General features: G+C 41.1%; 1 protein-coding gene across 3 annotated transcripts in view; it reads left to right on the top strand.

The window, feature by feature from the left end:
* Nucleotides 1-2,871: 2,871 nt before the first annotated feature.
* Nucleotides 2,872-19,811, top strand: part of CAMSAP1 (calmodulin regulated spectrin associated protein 1) — a 28,854-nt gene continuing 11,914 nt past the window's right edge. For 2 of the 3 annotated variants that reach the window (XM_075519342.1, XM_075519343.1), the window contains exons 1-5: nt 3,214-3,341; nt 3,874-4,036; nt 13,849-14,111; nt 14,307-14,468; nt 15,350-15,430. In XM_075519342.1, coding sequence (XP_075375457.1) covers nt 3,279-3,341; nt 3,874-4,036; nt 13,849-14,111; nt 14,307-14,468; nt 15,350-15,430 — 732 coding nt within the window. In that variant the 5' untranslated portion in view covers nt 3,214-3,278. Of the gene's footprint in view, nt 2,998-3,213; nt 3,342-3,873; nt 4,037-13,848; nt 14,112-14,306; nt 14,469-15,349; nt 15,431-19,811 lie in introns of those variants that run through there. The other variant, XM_075519344.1, reaches the window with a different exon arrangement.

The following is a 19,811-nucleotide window of genomic DNA, read 5'->3' on the forward strand; positions in this document are numbered from 1 at the left end:
ATAATACAAAATAATAAGTGATAAAAATAATAAGTAATCAAAATAATAAGTAATCAAAATAATAAGTAACCAAAAAATTGAAAGTAATAAAAAAAGAAACATTAATACAAAACAAAAATGAGAGTTAACCCAGAGATTCAAAAGAATAGCCACTAAAGGGGTTCTGAGTCTATACCAAGAAATTCCAAAAGATGCCGGATCTTCCTTTCAGATGTAGAAAGATTTAAAGGTCTTTAAGGCTGTGTGATAAAACTTCTTTGGGAAGATGAAAGACGTGTACTTTATGGTACGGCTTGGGTTGTACACGCATCACCATGGGCCACGCTGTGAAGCTGAAACCCCACCATGCTTTCAAACGACTGCTTCAAGTTTTAAGGAACTGGGTGGACTTTCAAAATTTATTATCCATTTGCCTCAAGTAACCTGGGACTAACAAATCAGAGCCCAAGCTTGCAGACTTTTATCTATCACCCGCACTAGGCCAGGGGAAGCAGAGAATGTCTTTGAACAAGGGGTGATAAGATGTCTGTTGGCTGAGGATGAAGCTGAGCCACGCTGAGAAAGCAAAGCAGTTCCTGGTGGTTTCGTACAGCTAATGTCTGGTTGGCGAAAAGAGTCAAAGGGCCATTCTGTTTCTGCAGTCCGTTTAATGCCCGATCCACCACATAAATGAAACCATTCTTCTTGAATTTAAGGGGATTTGGATCGGGCCTTAATGCTTAATCTAAAAACAAGAGCAGCTTGTTATGATGGTAACGTCACAAAACGAAAGCCTGGAAAAAATGTATGGAAAACCCAACGCTTCTAACGGAGATTATAAAACAAGTAGCAAGTTGTTTGCAAAGGACACCTACTTTAACTGCATACAATCTTGCAATATGGAAGAGGGATAGAGGCCGGAATAACCTTTGAACGTCAGATTGTATTTCCTGATGACGCGAAGCAGAATGCCCTCCGCTTGCACTTTGAACAGATACAGGGAAATAAACGTCGAATCTTAAGACAGACCCAAATTAATCTTTAATGATTTTGAAACATTTATGTAATCTGCCAGTTACATGCAGCAAAAAATAATTTATGAGAATTATAACAAAGAAAATTAGGTGGAATAAGGTCAGTCTGCTATCACTGTTGCGCAGCTAAACTTATAATCACATTTTCAGTAGCTGGGTATTAAGATAATTCATCTACCCAGCACAGGCATTAAAGGCTCGAGCCTCTACTCAATCACATAGCTTCACTTTCCAGATGAGCCCTGAAACTCACTTGTCAAGTGAGTTAATCTGCAGGATCCAGTTCTGATCACAAACGCAGTGCGCAGCACAGGGTGGGATGAGCTCAGGCTCTCCGTGCGGGCGGCAGGACACCGGCCTCTACGCGGTGGCTGGAAGACGACAGTGTCTAACTGCACCTAGCAAAGAACAACAATCAACGTATTATACCTGTCAAACATTTCCTGCTGTTATCTATGGATCGTGACATAAACCAGGTGAAGAAATTCTCTATTTGCTAAGAAACGCATAGGATGCACAAGCCAGACTCCTGCCTGAAAACCGTCTTTGACATCCTTTGATCACGAGCAGAAACTAACACACCAAGTCTTGGGGGAAATTATTTGTAATAACCTGAAGAAAATTATCGCTGATTATCAACCAATGTTTTGTCAAGTGTGGTCGGCAGCAGAGAGAGATCTTAATCCTTCACGCGATTAAGCAAACGTCTGATTTTACTACAGTGGACTTTATTGTGTACCTAAAGGTTTCCACAGCTAGTGATTTACGATCAAGAAACAAAGTTTTTTTGGGGTTTCTGTGCTTCCCTGCGTGAAAAACGAAGCCGAAATGAAGATGACAAGAGGGTGTGACACCGCTGTGAAGAGGCACACCAGGCTGCCGGGCCGAGGAAGGGGACAACGGGCTGGCGGTGGCGGAGCTCAGCCGCACGCCGGTCACCGCAAACCCCCGGCCCCGCAGTTCTGCCCGTGAGCTGGTTCCCTAAACCTGCGCAAACCCCGCGCGTCTCCCGCACCGCGGGTCACCGGGACCAGGACCCGCCTGACAGAGCTGCTGTGCAATACGGACGGGGAAGCGGCTCAAGCCATGCTCGCCGTTCACCCCCCTCTGACCAGAACGGCACCTTCTCCATCACCGTCACGACTCCCTCACGGCGGACCCCGGTGTTCGGAAGCCGCAGCCGAGGCCGGGAAGGCACGGCACGGGGTCACCAGCCGGGGCGGCGGCGGGACTCCCTCCCTCACGAGGGGGAAGGCCGCGGTCTGAGCAGGCCTGGGGCCCCTGTGCCTCCCGCGGGCTGCGGGGCCTGGCGGGGCGCTGAGGATGCGAGGGCTCACCCGGCCCCCGGGACCTCCGCGCAACGGGCCCGCCACACGGGCCGGGGCAGGGCTTCCACAGCCCCCGGGGCTGCGCCCTGCCCTGCCCTGCCCAGGCCGGGGGCGGCCCGGCGGGGACGGGCGGGAGGCGGCGGGGCCGTGAGGGAAGGAGGGGGAAGAAGGGCACCCCGCGCCGCGCGGGCCGGTCCCCGTTCCCCCGGCAACGGTTGCCTAGCGAGGGCCGCGGGCGGCCGAGCCCCGCGCCTGCGCAGTGCTGCTCCCCCCGCCCGCCGGCCCGGGCCTGGCGGCGCGCGCGGGAGCGGGCCCCGCCTCCTTTCCCGCCGAGCGCGCGCCGCCCCGGCCGGCCGGGAGAGGAGAAGGAGGAGGAGGAGGAGGGGGGGGGAGAGAGGGCGCGCGCGCGAGGCGGGCGCATGCGCGCGCGCGCGGTCCCGAGCGTTGGCAGCCCCGGCCCGACGGCTGCGGCGGCTCCTTCCCTCCCTCTCTCCCTCCCTCCCTCCCTCCCGGCCGCCCTCCTGCACCGGCCCCGGCCCCGGCCCCGGCCCCGGCCCGCCGAGCCTCCCCCCGCCTCTCGGCGCGCCGCCGGGGCCCCGGGCGCCGCGGTGGTGGCCCCTGCCGCCCCGGGGATGAGGCAGCGGTAGCGCGGAAAGGTGAGGCGGCGGGGCCTGTAGGCCGCGGCGGGCGGGCGTGAGGGGGGGAGCGGCGGCGGGGGCCCGGCGGCTCCCGTGTGCGGAGCAGCCTCCCGGCGCCGGGTGGGCTGCGCCCCTCTCCCTCCTCCTCCTCCTCCTCCCTCTCCTCCTCCTCCCGGGTGGGGGCGGGGATGCGGGCTGGGCCGCGGCGGGGAGGGGGAGCCGCCGTCCCCCCTGCCCTCCTCCGGCACGGCGCGGCTTCCCGCCGCCCGGCGGGGCGAGCGGTGCGGGGCGGCGCGGGCATGGGGGTGCGGGCGAGAAACCTCTGCTGCTTCTCCCGGGCGAGGCGAGGGAAGGAGCCCCAGGTGCTGCCCCGGGCCTGCCCCTGCCCCCGGCGCGGCCCCGCGGGGCGGCGGCGGGGGCGGTGCGGGCGGGGGCCGCGGTACCTGCGCGCATTGTTCGGCGGCCGGGGGGCACGGCGGTGCGGGGGCCGCGGGGGGCGAGCGGCGGAGGGTGCGCGGGGAGGGCGGAGAGGGAGCGCCCCAGCCTTTCTTTATGCCGGCGGTCGGGCAGGTGACGGGCTGCTCCTTTCTTCTTTCGCGAAGGCGAGCCGCGGCAAAGGGCTTTCTGTGAGGAAATCCGCGGCTTACAAAAAAAGGGATGCTCGCTCTGGGCTCGGATGTCTTTTGATTTCCGAGTGGATTTTAAATTGCTAAATAAGCCCTTCCAATGAAAATCCCGAAGGATGTCGGGCCTGTGGCGTTCAGCCCACCGTATTGTGCCTGGTATAATGCGTGCTGGCCATCCCTTCAGCCAGCTCCTCTCCTGTGCGGTTTTAAAAATGCAGTGGGAGCGATTGCTTGTGTAAAAGTCTGCTGTCTTTTGTTTTTGTTTTAGATGGTGGATGTTGATGTTTGTGCGGGCGGAGATAGTACCAGAAGAAAAATGGATGCCCTGACAGATAGTGCAGTTGAGATTGTCCCTTTGGAGCTCTATGATTCAGCCAGAGCAAAAATAGCTGCTAATCTACAATGGATCTGTGCTAAAGCCTACGGAATAGGTAAGATCACTTTTGTCAGGAAGTCATTCTTGGTTTTGTTCTTGCTTTTTCTGTCTCCCCTGCTGTTCCAGAAGTAATTAAACTGGGCTTAAATCACCTTTGTTTTAAATATCAGTAATATGAGAGTCCGTTCTCTTGTAATATTATGTTTCCTGGTACCTTCGACAGGAATAATGGAACTATAAGAGATGCCCTGAATCAGCAAACCTAGTGGTGAATGCTCACAGATTGTGCTTGTGAAGAATGCATACCTTAAAATGTTTAAATCCTCATTTTAGCGGAGTAGACTTTCCTCCACAGAACTGTACGTCACTGCTTGTGGGCCCCGAGTCCCTCCAGGCTGTGAAGGCTTTAGTGTGCCTCCTTGTCTAGTCATCTTGGCCAACAGATGCTAGCACCTTGATACCCTTTGTATGCTCAGTTAGGGCTTTTTTGGGTTTTTTTTTGTCAGATTGTGGTTTTGGTTTCAAAATGAACTAAAAAGCAATCCATTTATGATCAACATTCTTTTACGTAAAATAAATGTTGAATTAACAGATATAGTTTGTCTGTGTTCTGTGACATAAACAGCAGGTTGTAGGTGATAGAGGAGGAGTTCTTTCCCTTATGTTGTCATAAACCTTTACAGTCAAACACGGAAAAATAAAGATTCTTGGAGTATCATTTGTACAGCATTTTCCCGGCATCTATTGAGATTTGCTTTTTTGTTTTGATCTAGATCTATCTGTCTATTCTGAATTATTGTTACTAGATACATTCTGAGTTTCAGTAGCTTCATTATGAAGAAATATGGTGGAATACTTGTGGTTTTTGTTTATCCAGAACAAAACATATAATAAAAACCTGTATAGAATCTTGTTTTGGAAAATGAGGTAGCCCTGTTAATCTAAGTCTAATTCGCCAAACTCATAATATGCTTAATGGATTAGCACTAGCTTACTTTGTGACAAGGCTGGAGAAAAGCAGTCCATTCCTGCAGTTAAATATTAATACTTATTGGAATATTTTCTAAATTATTTTTCTCTTTTAGTATTTCCAGCTCTGTCAGTGTTCTCATCATCTTGATCATGTGGGGAAAACAGAAAATCATGGTCTTATGTTTAATATTAGTGAAGGTATTTCATTACAAGCAACAAGAGACAAAAACCCCCATTTATCAGATGATGTTTTAAAAATGTGGGAATTTTGGGAGGGTGTTAGTAAAACATTTATAACTTGAAAGAACTGAACAGGCATTTCCTCACGTAAATATTTTTCAGTTGCTGTAATTGTTTGTAATGTTTCCTGAAGACTTTTTAGTGATCGAGATAAAGTGGCTATTCCAGACATGGAGACGCACTATTTATATTATGACTTTGTTTCGAAAGAAAGCTAATCCTAAATTAGAATTGACTGGCATGGCTTCTATGCTGCCGAGAAAGCTTTGTGGCCTTGTGTTTCTTGGTAGTGTCTTCTGGGGCTCCAGAACTCAGGGTTGTGTCTGTACGTCTTGGACCAGTTACCAGGTTAACAGCGAGTCTGTTTATGCACTTGACACCACGGACTTACGTTGAATAAGTATTTGGCTTTCTTTTGACTAAAAATTTTGGAAAAGAAACCCACCTTTCATCATGACAATGATGTGAGCTCTAGTGCAGAGAAGGCTGTAGCAGTGTTTGCCACTCTTTCCACTTGTATTTAGTCTTGTTCAGATTACATCTGAATAGAAGTTAAATGTCGTGAACAGTAGGAAAAAATATTTTTGCTGGGGCTTTTGGTGTTGCGTTGTTGGTTAGCTCCAGTGAGTAAGGTCTTTTGTGTGTGTGTCTGTACCTTTGCAGGACCATGGCCCGTGGAAATTTAGTTTTATTTTTGAAATGGCTCTTGCAAGGTGTTGTCACATAGTAACCATTACTTCTGGAATAGCATTGCAAAATACTTAAGAAATTTATAAGCCTCTTTAATTCATAGAGATGGGTTTAAAAAGGTTTTCTATGTGATTGTTCAAAACAACAATATTTGAACTTAATGCATTACTTGTTGTCTCTCAGGGTTTTCTTTTTGTGTTAAGATATTGGAGGTTGTTCAGTGGGTCTTGGGCAGCTACCAAGCAATTGTGAATTTGTTATATAAAATCTCACTAGGCAGATGAAAGTTTCGGGGGGGGTTTGTTATTTTAGACTTAGTTCTGGTCAATTTGGTGGGAAAAAAAATGCTTCTCTTTATAATATTAAAACACTGTCTTATGTTCTGAAGTAATTCTTATCTGATTGGGTTTCCATAACTGCCTTCAAGTGGCTAAGTAAAGAGTGTTTTTCTGAAATGTTAGACTTGGAATTGACATATATGAATTGACACAATTTTGTGCCTTAATCTTTCAAATGCTGGTGCATATCCTGGATTTCATTTTCATCTGAATAAGGCTAAGCTCATGCTGAAGTATGGGAATGGTCAAGAACAGGAATTTGATTCTAGTGCAGGCCATTGCTAAAAGTCATTCATCACTGCAGGTTTTACCTGGAACTGTATTTTCTATTTACTGTTACAGGATATTTGAATTTTCCACATCTAAGCTGGCATCTAAGTAGGAAAATTCTTCATCCTTTCTTTTTTTTCTCAGGGACAAATTACTGAGAGCATGACAAATAATTTGGAGTTGATGTCCTAGTTTGGGCTTTGTTTCATTTGATGATGCATTCTCCTTTTTTCCCTTCTGGCCACGAAAAGAGAGAATTTTGGTAGCTGAACAACTGAGCATAGCTACCTTCTCTCTTCAACACAAATACTGCTAGAGAGACAACCCCTCTTCTTGCATAGGAATTGGGCTGAAAGATTTGTTTCTGGAAGCCCGTAGCTCCTTCTGTCTGTCTGTGGTGGCTCACTGGTTGTCACAGATGGGCTCCAGAGGGAGGTCTTACAACTGTTTGAATTCCAGAAGACAGAGGGGAAAGATGTTGTGAAGGAAGGTGTTTCCCCATTCAGTGTCATCCCCCTCCCTCTCCCCAAATAAATCTGGGAGTACTGTCATGGATTACTCTAAAAGTCTGCGCACAAACATCTGGAAACCTTCTATACACTGGGGAGATTATAAAGTCCGTTTAGCTGAGACAGTAGTTTAGGGAATGGAATTTGTTCAGAACAGAATTATCTTTTTCATCAGCAAACTTTGATTAGAACCAAATGTGCACTTTAAGGAATTCCACTAGCAGCGTGAAAATACAATTCGTAATGTTTAAGTGGCCGAGGAGCAAGGGTGCCACTGAGTTTGTGGAACTTTAGTTCACACAAGGCGAGTGTGGGAGGTTTCGAGAGGCTTGGCAAGCCGTCTGTGGGAGAGATCACTTTTTCACAGTCGGTGGAACAAACCAGATTGCCAAGCAGTAACAGGGCCACACGCTGCACAAAGCTGAGCAGAGGGAAACGGGCCTGGGCCTTCGGTGCCACTCTCCCCTCAGGCTCTGAGCAGCGGCAGTCAGAACGAACACAACTGGTCCATTTTCACTTCGTACAACTTGAGAAAATAGGCAGTGACAATGAAAAATTTTGATTTCTCAGCAGATTTATTTAGTACAGCATTAATTTATGTGTAGTAATAATGTTTTCCATCATCACGGTTATAATGTTAAAATTTAGATACGGAAGGAGTATATGGAAGTTTTTCAGTGTTGCAGCTTGCTGTGAGCAAGTGGGTTGTTTGCAACCCTTTCCATAACAAATGTTGTTACTTCTTTAAAACAACTTTGTAAAATTCGGATTTTTCAAAACAAACTTGGTGGGGTTTACTTATTTATTAGGGCTAGGAGCTTTACATAGTTTCCAGACTTAACGCTAACGTTAGCCTGACACCTTTGGCAAGATACAGGCAGGAAAGCCAAGGACTAATGTAATGCATTGTAGGGGAAATGCAAGTTGTGGCTTTTTTTTGGTCTTTGAAGTACTTAATACTTACCTGTTAAATAAGGTTTTACAGTACCGTAATAGCTACCCACAGTTGGTAGAGGCAGTGTGAGCGTGTTTCCTGGGCTAAATTGCCTAAATCCCTGGGTTCCCCACTTCTGTTCTTTGTCAGCTTTCTTCTCAGGTCCATAGTAAAAACATTTTTAAGAAAGCTGTTGTGTTTTGCAAATATTCAACAGTTAAGCATTTGTTTCTTTAACAATGCCCATTTCATAAACACTGAATATTACTTGTGTGAAGTTTACAGAGGTGAAGAATCCCATAATTATTATTTTGTCTCTTCTGCTTCATCCAGGTTTGTGGCTTTATGCTTGATCAAAAGATATGATAAGGAGAGTGCGGTCACTCTCACCAGCAGTATACAAAGTCGTTACCTTGGTGGCTTTTCTTCTGCCTGTTGTATGTAAATTTTCATGTGTAATATTATAGATCACTTACGGAGTTTATAATACAGTTCTGTAATGAGAACCAACAAAGAATGTTTTTATTATAATGCAGGTGGTCTTAGTTGCTGAGAGTGTGTAGCTTCTGCTCATGATCTGCAGCTTTGAGGACATCCATACAGTACTAAATTCTGTGAGCAGATACTGATCCTAATGAAATCCTACTCAGAATTTCAATGAGCTTTGTTCTGTTTACCGTGATGCTTTGGCTCTCTTTCCATGTGAAACCAGTTCTTCATGCTTCTGGAGGTAAAATAAGATCTGGGGTGTATCCACTTCTCCAGGTCAAGGGATAAGTCAAATTTGTTCAGATCGCTGTATTTTTCTTTATCAAATCATAATCAGGTAGTCGTCTTTGAACAGGTTTTTGTAAGTGAGATGGTAAAGAAATGGTCCCTACCCTAAAGCGAGGAGAGGAGAGGAGAGTCTGGCAATAATTGTGTCTCTGATGGTTGTTACAAGCAAAGTTATTTTTGTAATCCTGTAAACTATGTTGTACACAATGATTTATACTTGGAACTGACAGTTTTTTGAGAGATTAGAACTCATTGATATGATGGAAGAGACCAAAAGAATTGCTTCATGAGAAATTATGGTGGTTTATTTTTGAGTCCTTCATCTCTTACAGAACTAGCTGGTAGGAGGTATCTCTCCAGTAGGCTCAGTGGGGCAAGAACACTGAAGAGTTTATGCTGCTGAAACTTGGAAAAAATATGTTATTACTTTGTTTTTATAAGTGTAGGAAACAGCAAAAATGAGCCTTTTTGCTCTGTAATAAGCTGACTGCATGCAACTAAGTAACAGGGTATAAAATTTACATAACATTCATGTGTGAAAGAGATCCAGTCCACTCTGATATTGAGCGTAGTGTGATAAATTCTTTGACAATTCTTGATAGAAAATTTAGGACAAACAGAATTAATGATGTATGCCTTCACAGGTTATGTGCCATTGTTCTTAAGTTACTATGAAAACACTGGTAGTTTTTAAGCTTTATGTCTTTTGAACACCTCAGTTTGTCTAAAACTGGCAACTGTAGAGCTTGCATTGAAGATGATACTAACATTTTCCTGGGGTAACAACTCAGAAAGCCCATTAGGAAAAATGGAAAGTGTTTGCAAGCTTTTCGATAACATGCAATAGTAACATAAAAGTGACTTCCTTTTGGAATTAAGATGGTATCGGAGACCTTTTTATAAGCAAAAACAAAAAAAGGACATGGTTTAATTGTTTTTAGTTTGCTTTGGTAGGATTTGTTAAACTGCTCGAGCAGAAATTTTTGTAGCTATAGCTTAGAAGTTAATTGCTCAGAAGTTAACTTTTCATGATGATTTTTCCGAATTCCAAAGCATAAATGTGTAAAAATACATGTTTTGATGAACTGAATTTTTCTAACATCTAAGTTCAGTTATAGGTCACGAAAGTAAGGTGTTGAAAAAGATGCTTATAGAAACTGGGACTTGGAAAGACTGGGCCATTTTCATCAAAAAGAGCACTGACACATTCTGTAGTGAGGCAAGCAAAAAGCATATGACACGTTTGGAGTTTGCCCGATCTGTAAAACTTGGGGAGAAAAACTGTCCATAATGCCAGGGCTACTTGTGTATCCATAGCATGTTATTTAAATTAGCCTTAGGTTAACTCTGATGGTGTATAGTTGTTCTAAAACTCACAACGTATTTCTGAGATTTTTGGCAATGGGGCAGTTTTAACATTTTAAAGGTTTTTCTGGAGAATGAGCAGACCTGGGTGCTGCAAGTGTTTTATGTGGCATTATACTACAGATAAGAATAATTAGCAGAGATGTGAAAGATACGATAGGTCTCTTAGGTTGTGCTTTCAGAGGCACATTTCAAGTATTGAAGGTATCTCCCAACTAGAGCACTTTTTGTGGCTGTCTGGGAAGGCTGTTACCCTCTTTGAGATAATTGCACTGTCTACAGGACATCTACAACTATGATTTTATATAGAAGTATGAAACTCAGAGTTACATACTTCTATAGCATCTTTTTTGCATTACAGTTTTTCCTGCCAATTATTTCTCATTTATTTGTGCTTGCCATGTGGATATTACGATTATGTCTGGTATGAAATAAATTTGAATTAAATAGTAAAGTTAGTATTATCGCTCTTGAGGTTTGATGTGGTTTTTATGTTTTTGTGGTTTTTGAGGATTAATGTTTATGAATAACTTCTTATGATAATAGTCAAATTATTAATCCTGGTACCAGAAGTTATCCCCCCCTCCCTCGTATCTTTAATCCTGGTCAATCCAAATCCATTCAGTCCTCAAGCAATTATATGGAGATCAGAAACGTGAAGTTACAGGGTTCTTCAATATAGAAGAAAAAGATTTTAGATCTCTGGACTGGATGATCAGACTAAAGAACAGTAGCCAGGATACAAGGTGGTAGTTTTTTGGGTTTTGTTGGGGTTTGTGTTTTGTTTTTTTTTTTAACATTGATTTCTGGGACATGGAATCTCATCACTAAGAACTAGATCCATTTATTGCTAGAAAAGGCTTTTAAAAATCATTAAAATGTTGCTAGTTTAAACGAAACTTAATGTGGGAGGTCTTACCGCCCCTGTTAGACAGGAAGCTGAGCATCATGTTCCAATAGTCACTTCTGTTTTAACAATTTGTGTAAAGATCCCAATCCAATAGATCGTATCCCTTGTGGGGATGTTAGTGTTGACGAGAATGCTTTTTGCTTTCTGTAGTTACAGTCTATAAAATAATTGCAGCCTGCCTTGTGGAAAAGGGACCTGAAGAGAATCCGAAGTGAGCTGTCTGTTTGCTGATGCAGTGGTCGGCATGACTAGCTGGGCAGCTGATGTGCCGGAGGAAGTTCAGCGTTTCTTTGTCCAGCCGTTACTCGCAGCGCAGTTTCAGACAGTCACCTCGGTTACCCTGCTCTGCGGGGGTCTGCGGAGCTGGTGGAGGGCAGATGTTCATACTAAACCCCTCATCTAAGTACTTCAGATTTCAGGCATTTTGAATTTGCATTTTTTTGTCTTAAAACAGCCTTCAAAACTTGGAGTGGTGCTAATGCTCTTACCAGAAATGTATTTCCTCACACATATTTTATGAGCTAGTATTCTATTACTTCCTTTTACAAATAATTTTAGTAAAAAGCAATGTATCTTTGGTTGTTAAAAGTGTAGCTGCTTGTAAGGAAGCTAAAATGTTGAATTATGAGGGCCGCTTTATGTTTTGATTTTTGGGTCTTTCCCCAGTCTTTAGAAATGGAAGCTCTAGTTTTCTTTCTGGAAATGGCAATGACCATTAAATGGAATTAGCTTTCAACAGCCTTTGATTTTAGGTCAGGTTGACTAATGTTAAGAAGATTAAAAATATTTGCATTTATTATCTATTTCACTAAAAATGGACACCCATGTTAACAAATGCTACTTATGGAGTGCCAGTGGAGTTTTATTGTGTCTCTTACAACCATCTTCAGTATATAGTCCATATATCACAGCATTCAATGTCACATAAAGGAAAAATAGTGATCTTAAGCTTTTTGAAGTTTTTAAAAATTTCCATTTTGAAAAATAGGGGCGGTACTGTATGACTGAGTAGCTGTTAGAGCTGTTATGACAATACTGGTTTACTACATATTTTTATTGAAGTGACATCTACTTCTGGCTCATGTAACTGATAACCTTCTGTCTCAGTTTCTCTTCTTTATGAACATTAAGTGCTCTGCAGTACACAAATACTGTGCGGCTTATTTTGCAGTTCAAAGATATGCTATGGGTAGGAGGCTTTTTTTGAATGGGGAAATTTAATTATTCTGGAAATGAGCTGAATGAAAAGTGAATATGCTGCCAAATTAATAATTCTTTTAACTGTAGATGTACGTACTTAAAATGAACTGTTGAAGTGACTTTGGGGGAAGATTCAGAATGACTGGATAGCATAAGATAGAATTTTACGTTTGGAAATGATGAAATGTCGGGCTTCTATTAAGACAACACGCTTGAGGCTAAAAAGTATTTTTCCTGGAATTGAAGGCTCTCATTATTACTGCTAGGCTATTACAAAGATCAATAGCTTCTAGTCTGATTACTGAATATGAGTAGAAGTATTTATTTTGGGATATATCTATTTTTAAATTGTTTTATGTCTTTTCAATAATATCAAGAAACTATTGCTTACAACAACGTTTCTTTCTACTTTCAACTGTGGTAATCAGTTGACATTTGCCTTGTGTTGTAGTGTTACAACCTTTAACACTGGCAGTGCTTCAGCTAGCAATGTATGGATAAGAAATGTCCTGGACATGTTTAGAGTGATCAGAATATTAGTTGTTGGTGGTGCCTTTCTTTCCTGCCAGCTATGAAGCTGTGCTGATTAGTAGCAAAAGTGTAAGTCTTTCTGAGGGTTGGGAACTGGTGGGGAAGAAGCGGTGTGCGAGGATGAAGTCTTCTGTGTTGTTAATTTTAACTTGCATGTAAATTACTACAATCAGGACTTGTGTTCAGTTTGATAAAATCATAAGACAACTTGTGGGAATCGTGCCATTCCAAAAGAAGTTAATTTTAGACTTGGTTTAAAATTCATGTTGAATCCAAATCCAAGTGGAATGGTTTTGCTTCATAGGCTTTAATTTTTATATAAAAGCTGAAAAGCTGCAATAGTTCACTTCAATACTCTTGTCTTCCAAAACATACACAGTCAGCTCACTGGAGACTCAGTTGTTTTGCAAACAGTTTGTAAAATGCTCAGGGTTTTAGTCAGATATTTTGGTCTTTCTATGAACTTTGGCAGTTTAGAACCAAGAAATAGGTGGCTTAGTTTTCTTTTTGAGAATGTTTCGCCAGCCTCTCTTAGTGACTGAGCGTTGCAGTTATTTAATTGCAGTGCCCACATGTTTTGGGATATTGCTTGAAGTAGCTGTAAATTTTGCCTTGAAGATATATACTTCAGCCTTCTGATACACGGAGCATTTTAGCCTGTGATCTAAGTCAATGATTTATAATTCCAAATAAAACTAAAATACTAATAATGTGCACTAATCAGTAGAGGTGATAGTATATCGTTCTGATTAAGCTGGGTCTTATTCAAGGAAACGGCTAGAGATGCAGAGAGGACAGTGGGACTTTTGTCCATTTTGAAGTGCTTTCTTGAAAGGGACTCTAGTATCTTGAGAAAGTAAAAATCCTATACATTACCAGTTAAGCTGAAGTATGTATGTGGCGGGAGCCAATTACATAAGCTTTACTTAACTAAAATTTAAGCACAAAGACCTATTGAAAACCATTTGCAATATGAAACTGCAGACTTAATTACATTCAGTATTTTTTGTGCTTAATTTTTTTTTGTTCTTTCATATGCTATCTTTGAATTAAAGTAAAAATGTTTACTTTTGTTTATAATTGATGCCACTTACTGGTGCCACTTGTTGAACCTTTTCTTCGTTGTTTCAGATAATGTCCCAGAGGAGCTGAAGGACCCATTTTACATAGATCAATATGAGCAAGAACATATTAAACCACCCGTCATCAAGCTGCTGCTGTCCAGCGAGCTGTACTGCCGTGTCTGTAGCCTCATTCTGAAGGGGGATCAGGTGGCTGCTCTGCAGGGACACCAGTCAGTGATCCAGGCTCTGTCTCGAAAAGGGATTTACGTCATGGAGAGTGATGATACACCTGTGTCTGAATCTGATCTGGGCTGTGCACCAATCAAAATGGTTAGCTTAATTAAATCCACCTAATGATCTTCTTTTTATTTAACACTGTTTAAAATAGTTAATGGAATGAAGAGCTCTTAATTTCTAGGTCACTAACCTCAGGAATTTTTAATTTTAAATACAGTTAGAATATATAGGTTTTTTTTTTTTCTTAAAGGATTTTATTTTTCAACACTCATTGTTTTCTTCTTTTAGAGTTCTCATATGGCAATGATTGATGCTCTTATGATGGCCTATACTGTCGAAATGATCAGCATTGAAAAGGTGGTGGCTAGTGTCAAGCGTTTCTCTACATTCAGTGCCTCAAAAGAACTGCCGTATGATTTGGAGGATGCAATGGTTTTCTGGATTAACAAGGTAAACTTTACTTTGAGAAGAGTGCGCCTGTTTCTTATTGTCACTTTTCAGATTTTTAAAAAGGTTCTGATGAGTGTCTTCCATCTTTCTTACCTGTGCATTTCTATCATCTTTTCCACTTCAGATGAAGAGAACTGCTTTAATTACTCTGTTGTTACTTGTTACCTCAAGTCCAATGGTAGTCGGGTATCATATCCTCCTAATACAGATTATTATTAATGGTATTTGATTCCCTTATTACTGCAGTGTATTCTAATTTCATCTTCTTGCTTGGCTTCCCAAGGTTTCCATATACATTGGGAAAGAGAATCAGACTAGCAGGGAAATGCAATTTCTTTTTTTTAGGGATGCTATAATAAAGCTGGTAAATTTTTTTCAAGGCAAATTTTAAAATAAAGAAGATAATTAAGAACTAAATTAGGAAAACTGTAGAAATTGGGTTCTTTATTTTCAGACGAGCTGCTATGAGGGTTTGGTTTTTGGGGGGGGGGTGTTGGTGTTTTTGGGTGGTTTTTTTTTTTTTTTTAGGTGAAGCATCATTTCATGTTAAATAACAAGATAGACTTAATTCTGACTAGCTTGGATACATTTATCAGAAATACTGAAACTTTTCAGAGGTTAAGTTACTGAAACCCTTTTGAGTGACAACAGAGTCACGTTCCAAAGAGAAAGTCTCCTTTGCAAACCCAAGATTCCCTTGTGTTTATACCTACTGCTAATAAGATAGTTGGTCTTGAAAACTGTTGTAACACATTATTCTATGAACTTTTTATGTTTGTAGAATGGATTGACCATTAAGTAAGGGGAGGAAGAAGAAAACTTGACTTGTGGAAACATATATTCAGATGTATTTTAATCTTTTCTATGCTATGCCCTTTTAGGTGAACCTTAAAATGAGAGAGATAACAGAGAAAGAGATTAAATTAAAACAGCAACTAATGGAAAGTCCAGGGCACCAAAAGGTAAAACAAATTTGTCTTCAGTTACGATTTTGTCTATTGATGATTAATGGATTTAAAGATAAACATCTCGGTATCTTCTTTGTCAGAGAAATGTGAGGCATGCAGTCTTTGAAACTCCTGAGATTTTGTGCATGCAGTTTGTTTTGTGTCTATTGTCAGTGCCTGTTCTTACCTTTCAAGCCCACTGATATCTTCTGACTTTCCTGTATGTTTCAGTTGGACTAAAATAGCTTGTTTCAACTTAAAATAACTTGTATCAGCTTTACATGGGTAAATATGACTCGGCTTTCACAGCACAAAATATATATTTTGAAAGCTCTTGGGGCATATTCATTTTGCATGGGTTAATTGTCTAATGTATATTCAGAGCCTTATTCAAATTCTATCTACTAAGCATACTCTTGGCATTCAAATGTTAAATGTGTGTGTTTGTAGGTTTTTCTGCCTTTTTCCCTTGGAATTGTATCACAATGCACTAACATGGCAAAATATAGTACACTTTCATTTCTGGAGAATGTAAAATAGATCTTTCTCAAACGTAATGTATATCAGCTATCTGAGCTCCCAATTTATGATTTGATGAAGCCTTGAGAAAAACTGCTATGTTTTTTTCCTCAAACTGGCATTGCTGCATAAATGGGATAGAAGTGTGACATATGAACAAGGCACAATTGTTTAACTTTCATGTTAGTGGCAAAGGTTTTTTATGTGCTTTTTATGTATGAATACTTCAATGATAAGGGGTAGAGAGCTGTTTCATTTACAAGTTCATGTGTGGTCTGAAGGATCCCTTTAACTATTTGACTCTCTATTGGCTTTTGGGTCCCATTTAAATATTTTTAAATCTAAATTTCTAGGCTACAGCCCCTCTAAAATATGAAAGTGTTTATTGCTGAAGTGCATTTAAGTATTACTGCTTTTAACTTGCATTGCTGATGTTCCTTTCCTATTCCTACGTTCCTTTCCTTGCTTCCTGAGCAGTCTCCTTCCAAATGGTATTGGAAATTAGTACCTGTAAGTGAACTACTTTTACACCAGTTGTCATCCACAAAATCATGGCGCTTTAAATTTCTTCAGAGTGTTTGCTTCCATTACACTGCTTCTTAGACAGTCTTTGAAAAGAAAAAAAAAACAAACCAAACTGTGCAAGCTTTTGGGTCATCAGGCTTAGTTTTCATAACATGATTTTTGCATACTGTACAGCATATAGCATAATCACTTTACAGCATTTCAAAATTGTTTCCACAGTGCAGGAGTGAGGGATATGGAGTAGCAGCAAAAAAATAGAAAATTAACAACAGTTGAAATGGTTGCATTTACTATTTTTGTTGTAAGTAGGCAATTGATCACAGCACTAAGGTGATATAAAAGCTGGTCGGTTTAAATGGTTGCTTAATCTTTGAATCCATAGTTAAGCTACCCACATGTTTGCAGTAGTTCATTAAATAACGCTCTTGCACTGCTCTTGCACCTGCTCTTGCACAGGTTTGTAAATCTGTCAAAACCAGAACACCGTTATTCATTGAGATGGGGTTAGAAGATTTGACAAACCAGTTTGGACCTGTTATGACAGTTGCTGGAATTGTATGGTAAATTAATGAGACTGAAGCTGGCATAATGGGAGGAAAGACAGAATCGGTATTTTACATCGCAGAACAAAATACTTTCTTTATGGTGAAGTGTGAAAATGGGGTATCAATTACACTATATATATATAAAAAAATGAAATTGTACTCCTAGTATACAACCCTGCTTGGTTTTGGCTGAGTTTCCTGGTTTTATTTCAACTTGCAGAGATTTTTCTTTGTTCCTTTGCTTTCCTTAGCCTCGATACCCTTTCTCCTGCACTTGCTGGATTTGGTGTTTTTCATTTTCTCGCTGGGAAGATGAGATCTGTTGTCTTGGTTGCAAATTCCAAAGAGCAGTGCACTTGGAAAAGGCAGGCGTGATCAGGCAGTCACCTGTCCCCACAATCTCTCTGCCTTTCCACAGAGAGCTCGGTCCCACTCTGCTGCCTCATAATCCTGTATTTGTTTGAACCAAATGTATGGACCACAGTAAAAACTTTAAATGTCCGAAATAAAGGAAATTCGAGTAGGGACCTGCAGGCTAATAAAATCTGTGACAGAGCCCTGTCCTCCAGCCTCGTTTAATGACCTGCACCAATATGTAACGAAGTGTTGACCTAATGCTTATCACTTACGTTCTAGTGTGCTTAAAGGTTGCATCTGTATTTGAGGCATACATTTGATAGCCCTTCAAGGAAGTTGAGTAGGTTTATGTTTTGTCTAAAGAGACAACTGGGTGGGAGTAGAAGAAACTACAGGAATGGAATTGACTTGCAGGATATCATTGAGCAAGTTGGTGGTAAAGGAAGGAGTAAATAGAGGTTATCTCGCTGCTAGTCCAGTACCACTTAGATTATACTGATTTACTGACAGATTTTGCAGTCTCCATAGTAGTTGTCATGCTGTGTTACTTCTGCATTTTTTTTCTTTTGTGATTTTTTTTTTTTTAAATAGAGTTATCTCTATTTCAGTAGCACCCATTTCTGCACTTTAATGTATACAAATGTCGTTAATTGTATGCATGGGGGAGGGAACAAACTACAAAACTCTTTTTAGAATATAAGAAAGAATTCAGAATTTTCAGTATAAAAGGCTTGAATAGTTAAGAGAATAATAGTTGAGCAAAAAAATAAGGAATTTAATTAAGTCCATAAAAAAACCCTCCTTGATGATAAATCTGTGCTTTTTCACCAAAGCTAAAATAAACAAGAAATTCTTATCGATTTTAGTTCTCAGTATTGACTGTAGTTGGTTTAAATCCCATTTAAGCCTATTGGAAAGGCAATATTTATATCTACTTTAAATACAGGAGGAATTAAAGTTTAAAAAGAAATTTCTGAAGTTTGTCTTTAATATGCTTAGTTCGACTAAGTGGATAAACGATGAACCTTTTAAGCTAACCAGTTCACCTTAGTGTGCATACTTGTTTTATCAGACTTAATGACCGCATTACCAGTGCATAATGGATGTTGCTAATGCATTTGATTTGTTTCTTGTTTGAATAATCACCATCGTATATCTCACTATTTCTTTTTGTGTAAGCCTGATCTGATGCATGCCATATCGCACTGCATGCTGGAACCAGTGGAATATGCTCGTGTGGTACAGTATGATTCACATTCCATTACATATTTGTGGAGTGCTCCAGGCTGGGGAAAAAAAATAATTTGCACCTGGTAAAAGGAGAAGGAAAAATAGCATTAGCATATAGAGATAGCTTTTAGAGTCACTTGCCTTTGCCAGGGAAACTTAACATAGCGTGTTTATATTGGTGCCAAATAAATAAATGAAGCGGGTTCTTATTACTCTGATTATAAGTGACTTCGTTCCTTTGAATGGATTTTTTTCTCAGCCTGTGCCATCCTAAATTGACACATGTGAGTATGTGTGTGTTTGTGTAGAGAGCTCTCCCAGGTTGTCTTGGAAAGTGTATGATACCATTGGTAAAATCCAACTTTCCTCTGATGATTAAATACATTCTCTGTATATCTGCATGTTAGGCCAGCACATCAGTCAAGATAGTTAGATGCTAAGCGATATACATGCACTAAGGTGTAAAAGGAATCTTTTTCCAGCACTGAAAGGTATTTCTGCTAGGCTCTGTAGTGTATTGTTCTTTTGCTTGCCTGATCACTTTGCTGCTCAAACTTAGATACAGCCTTCTACTCTAGCTAGCGTGTGGATGCTTAGTAAATAAAACTAAAACTTTTCTTGCAAAAATTGCAAGAAGCAATGCCAAGATTTGTTCTTTAGTTGACTGGCTTTAGCTACTCTTCAGCTATGCTCCAAATTGCACGAGGGCTAGGGGGTGGTTTGCAGAAGAGTTTGATATTGATTTATACTGAAATCAAGGAGAGTTTTGCCATCGATTTAAAAGGCCTACTAGCTCCTCTTGCTGACCATTTTTGGAAGAGGCCATGTTTCTTTCTTTTGCATGACATTAGTATTGTATACTGGCTTGCCAGACATACGATGTTCTGAATCTCTCTGAGAGAACTTTGCTGTCTGCGGACATGGTGGCAAGTCTGTGGATGTAGGTAATGTATGAGAAATTGCTAGCTCATCTGAATTATTTTTTTGCTGTGTGTGGTTTTGTTTTGTTTTGGTTTGTTTGTTTTTTTTTTTTCCCCCCCAAGCTTTAAGTGTTTTCATGTAGTTATCTGTGTCTCTTTCTTTGGATCTGCTGCATTCGTGCATCTCTGTGGAAGGATTATGACTTAAATTGCTTGTAATAAGTTAAAATGTGTGAATGAAGCTAGGAATTCAGCAGCACGGATTGCTTCCAGATACGAGGAGAATGATTAAAAGGGAAG

This window comes from Mycteria americana, chromosome 17, assembly GCF_035582795.1.
Source record: "Mycteria americana isolate JAX WOST 10 ecotype Jacksonville Zoo and Gardens chromosome 17, USCA_MyAme_1.0, whole genome shotgun sequence".
Taxonomy (NCBI): Eukaryota; Metazoa; Chordata; class Aves; order Ciconiiformes; family Ciconiidae; genus Mycteria; species Mycteria americana.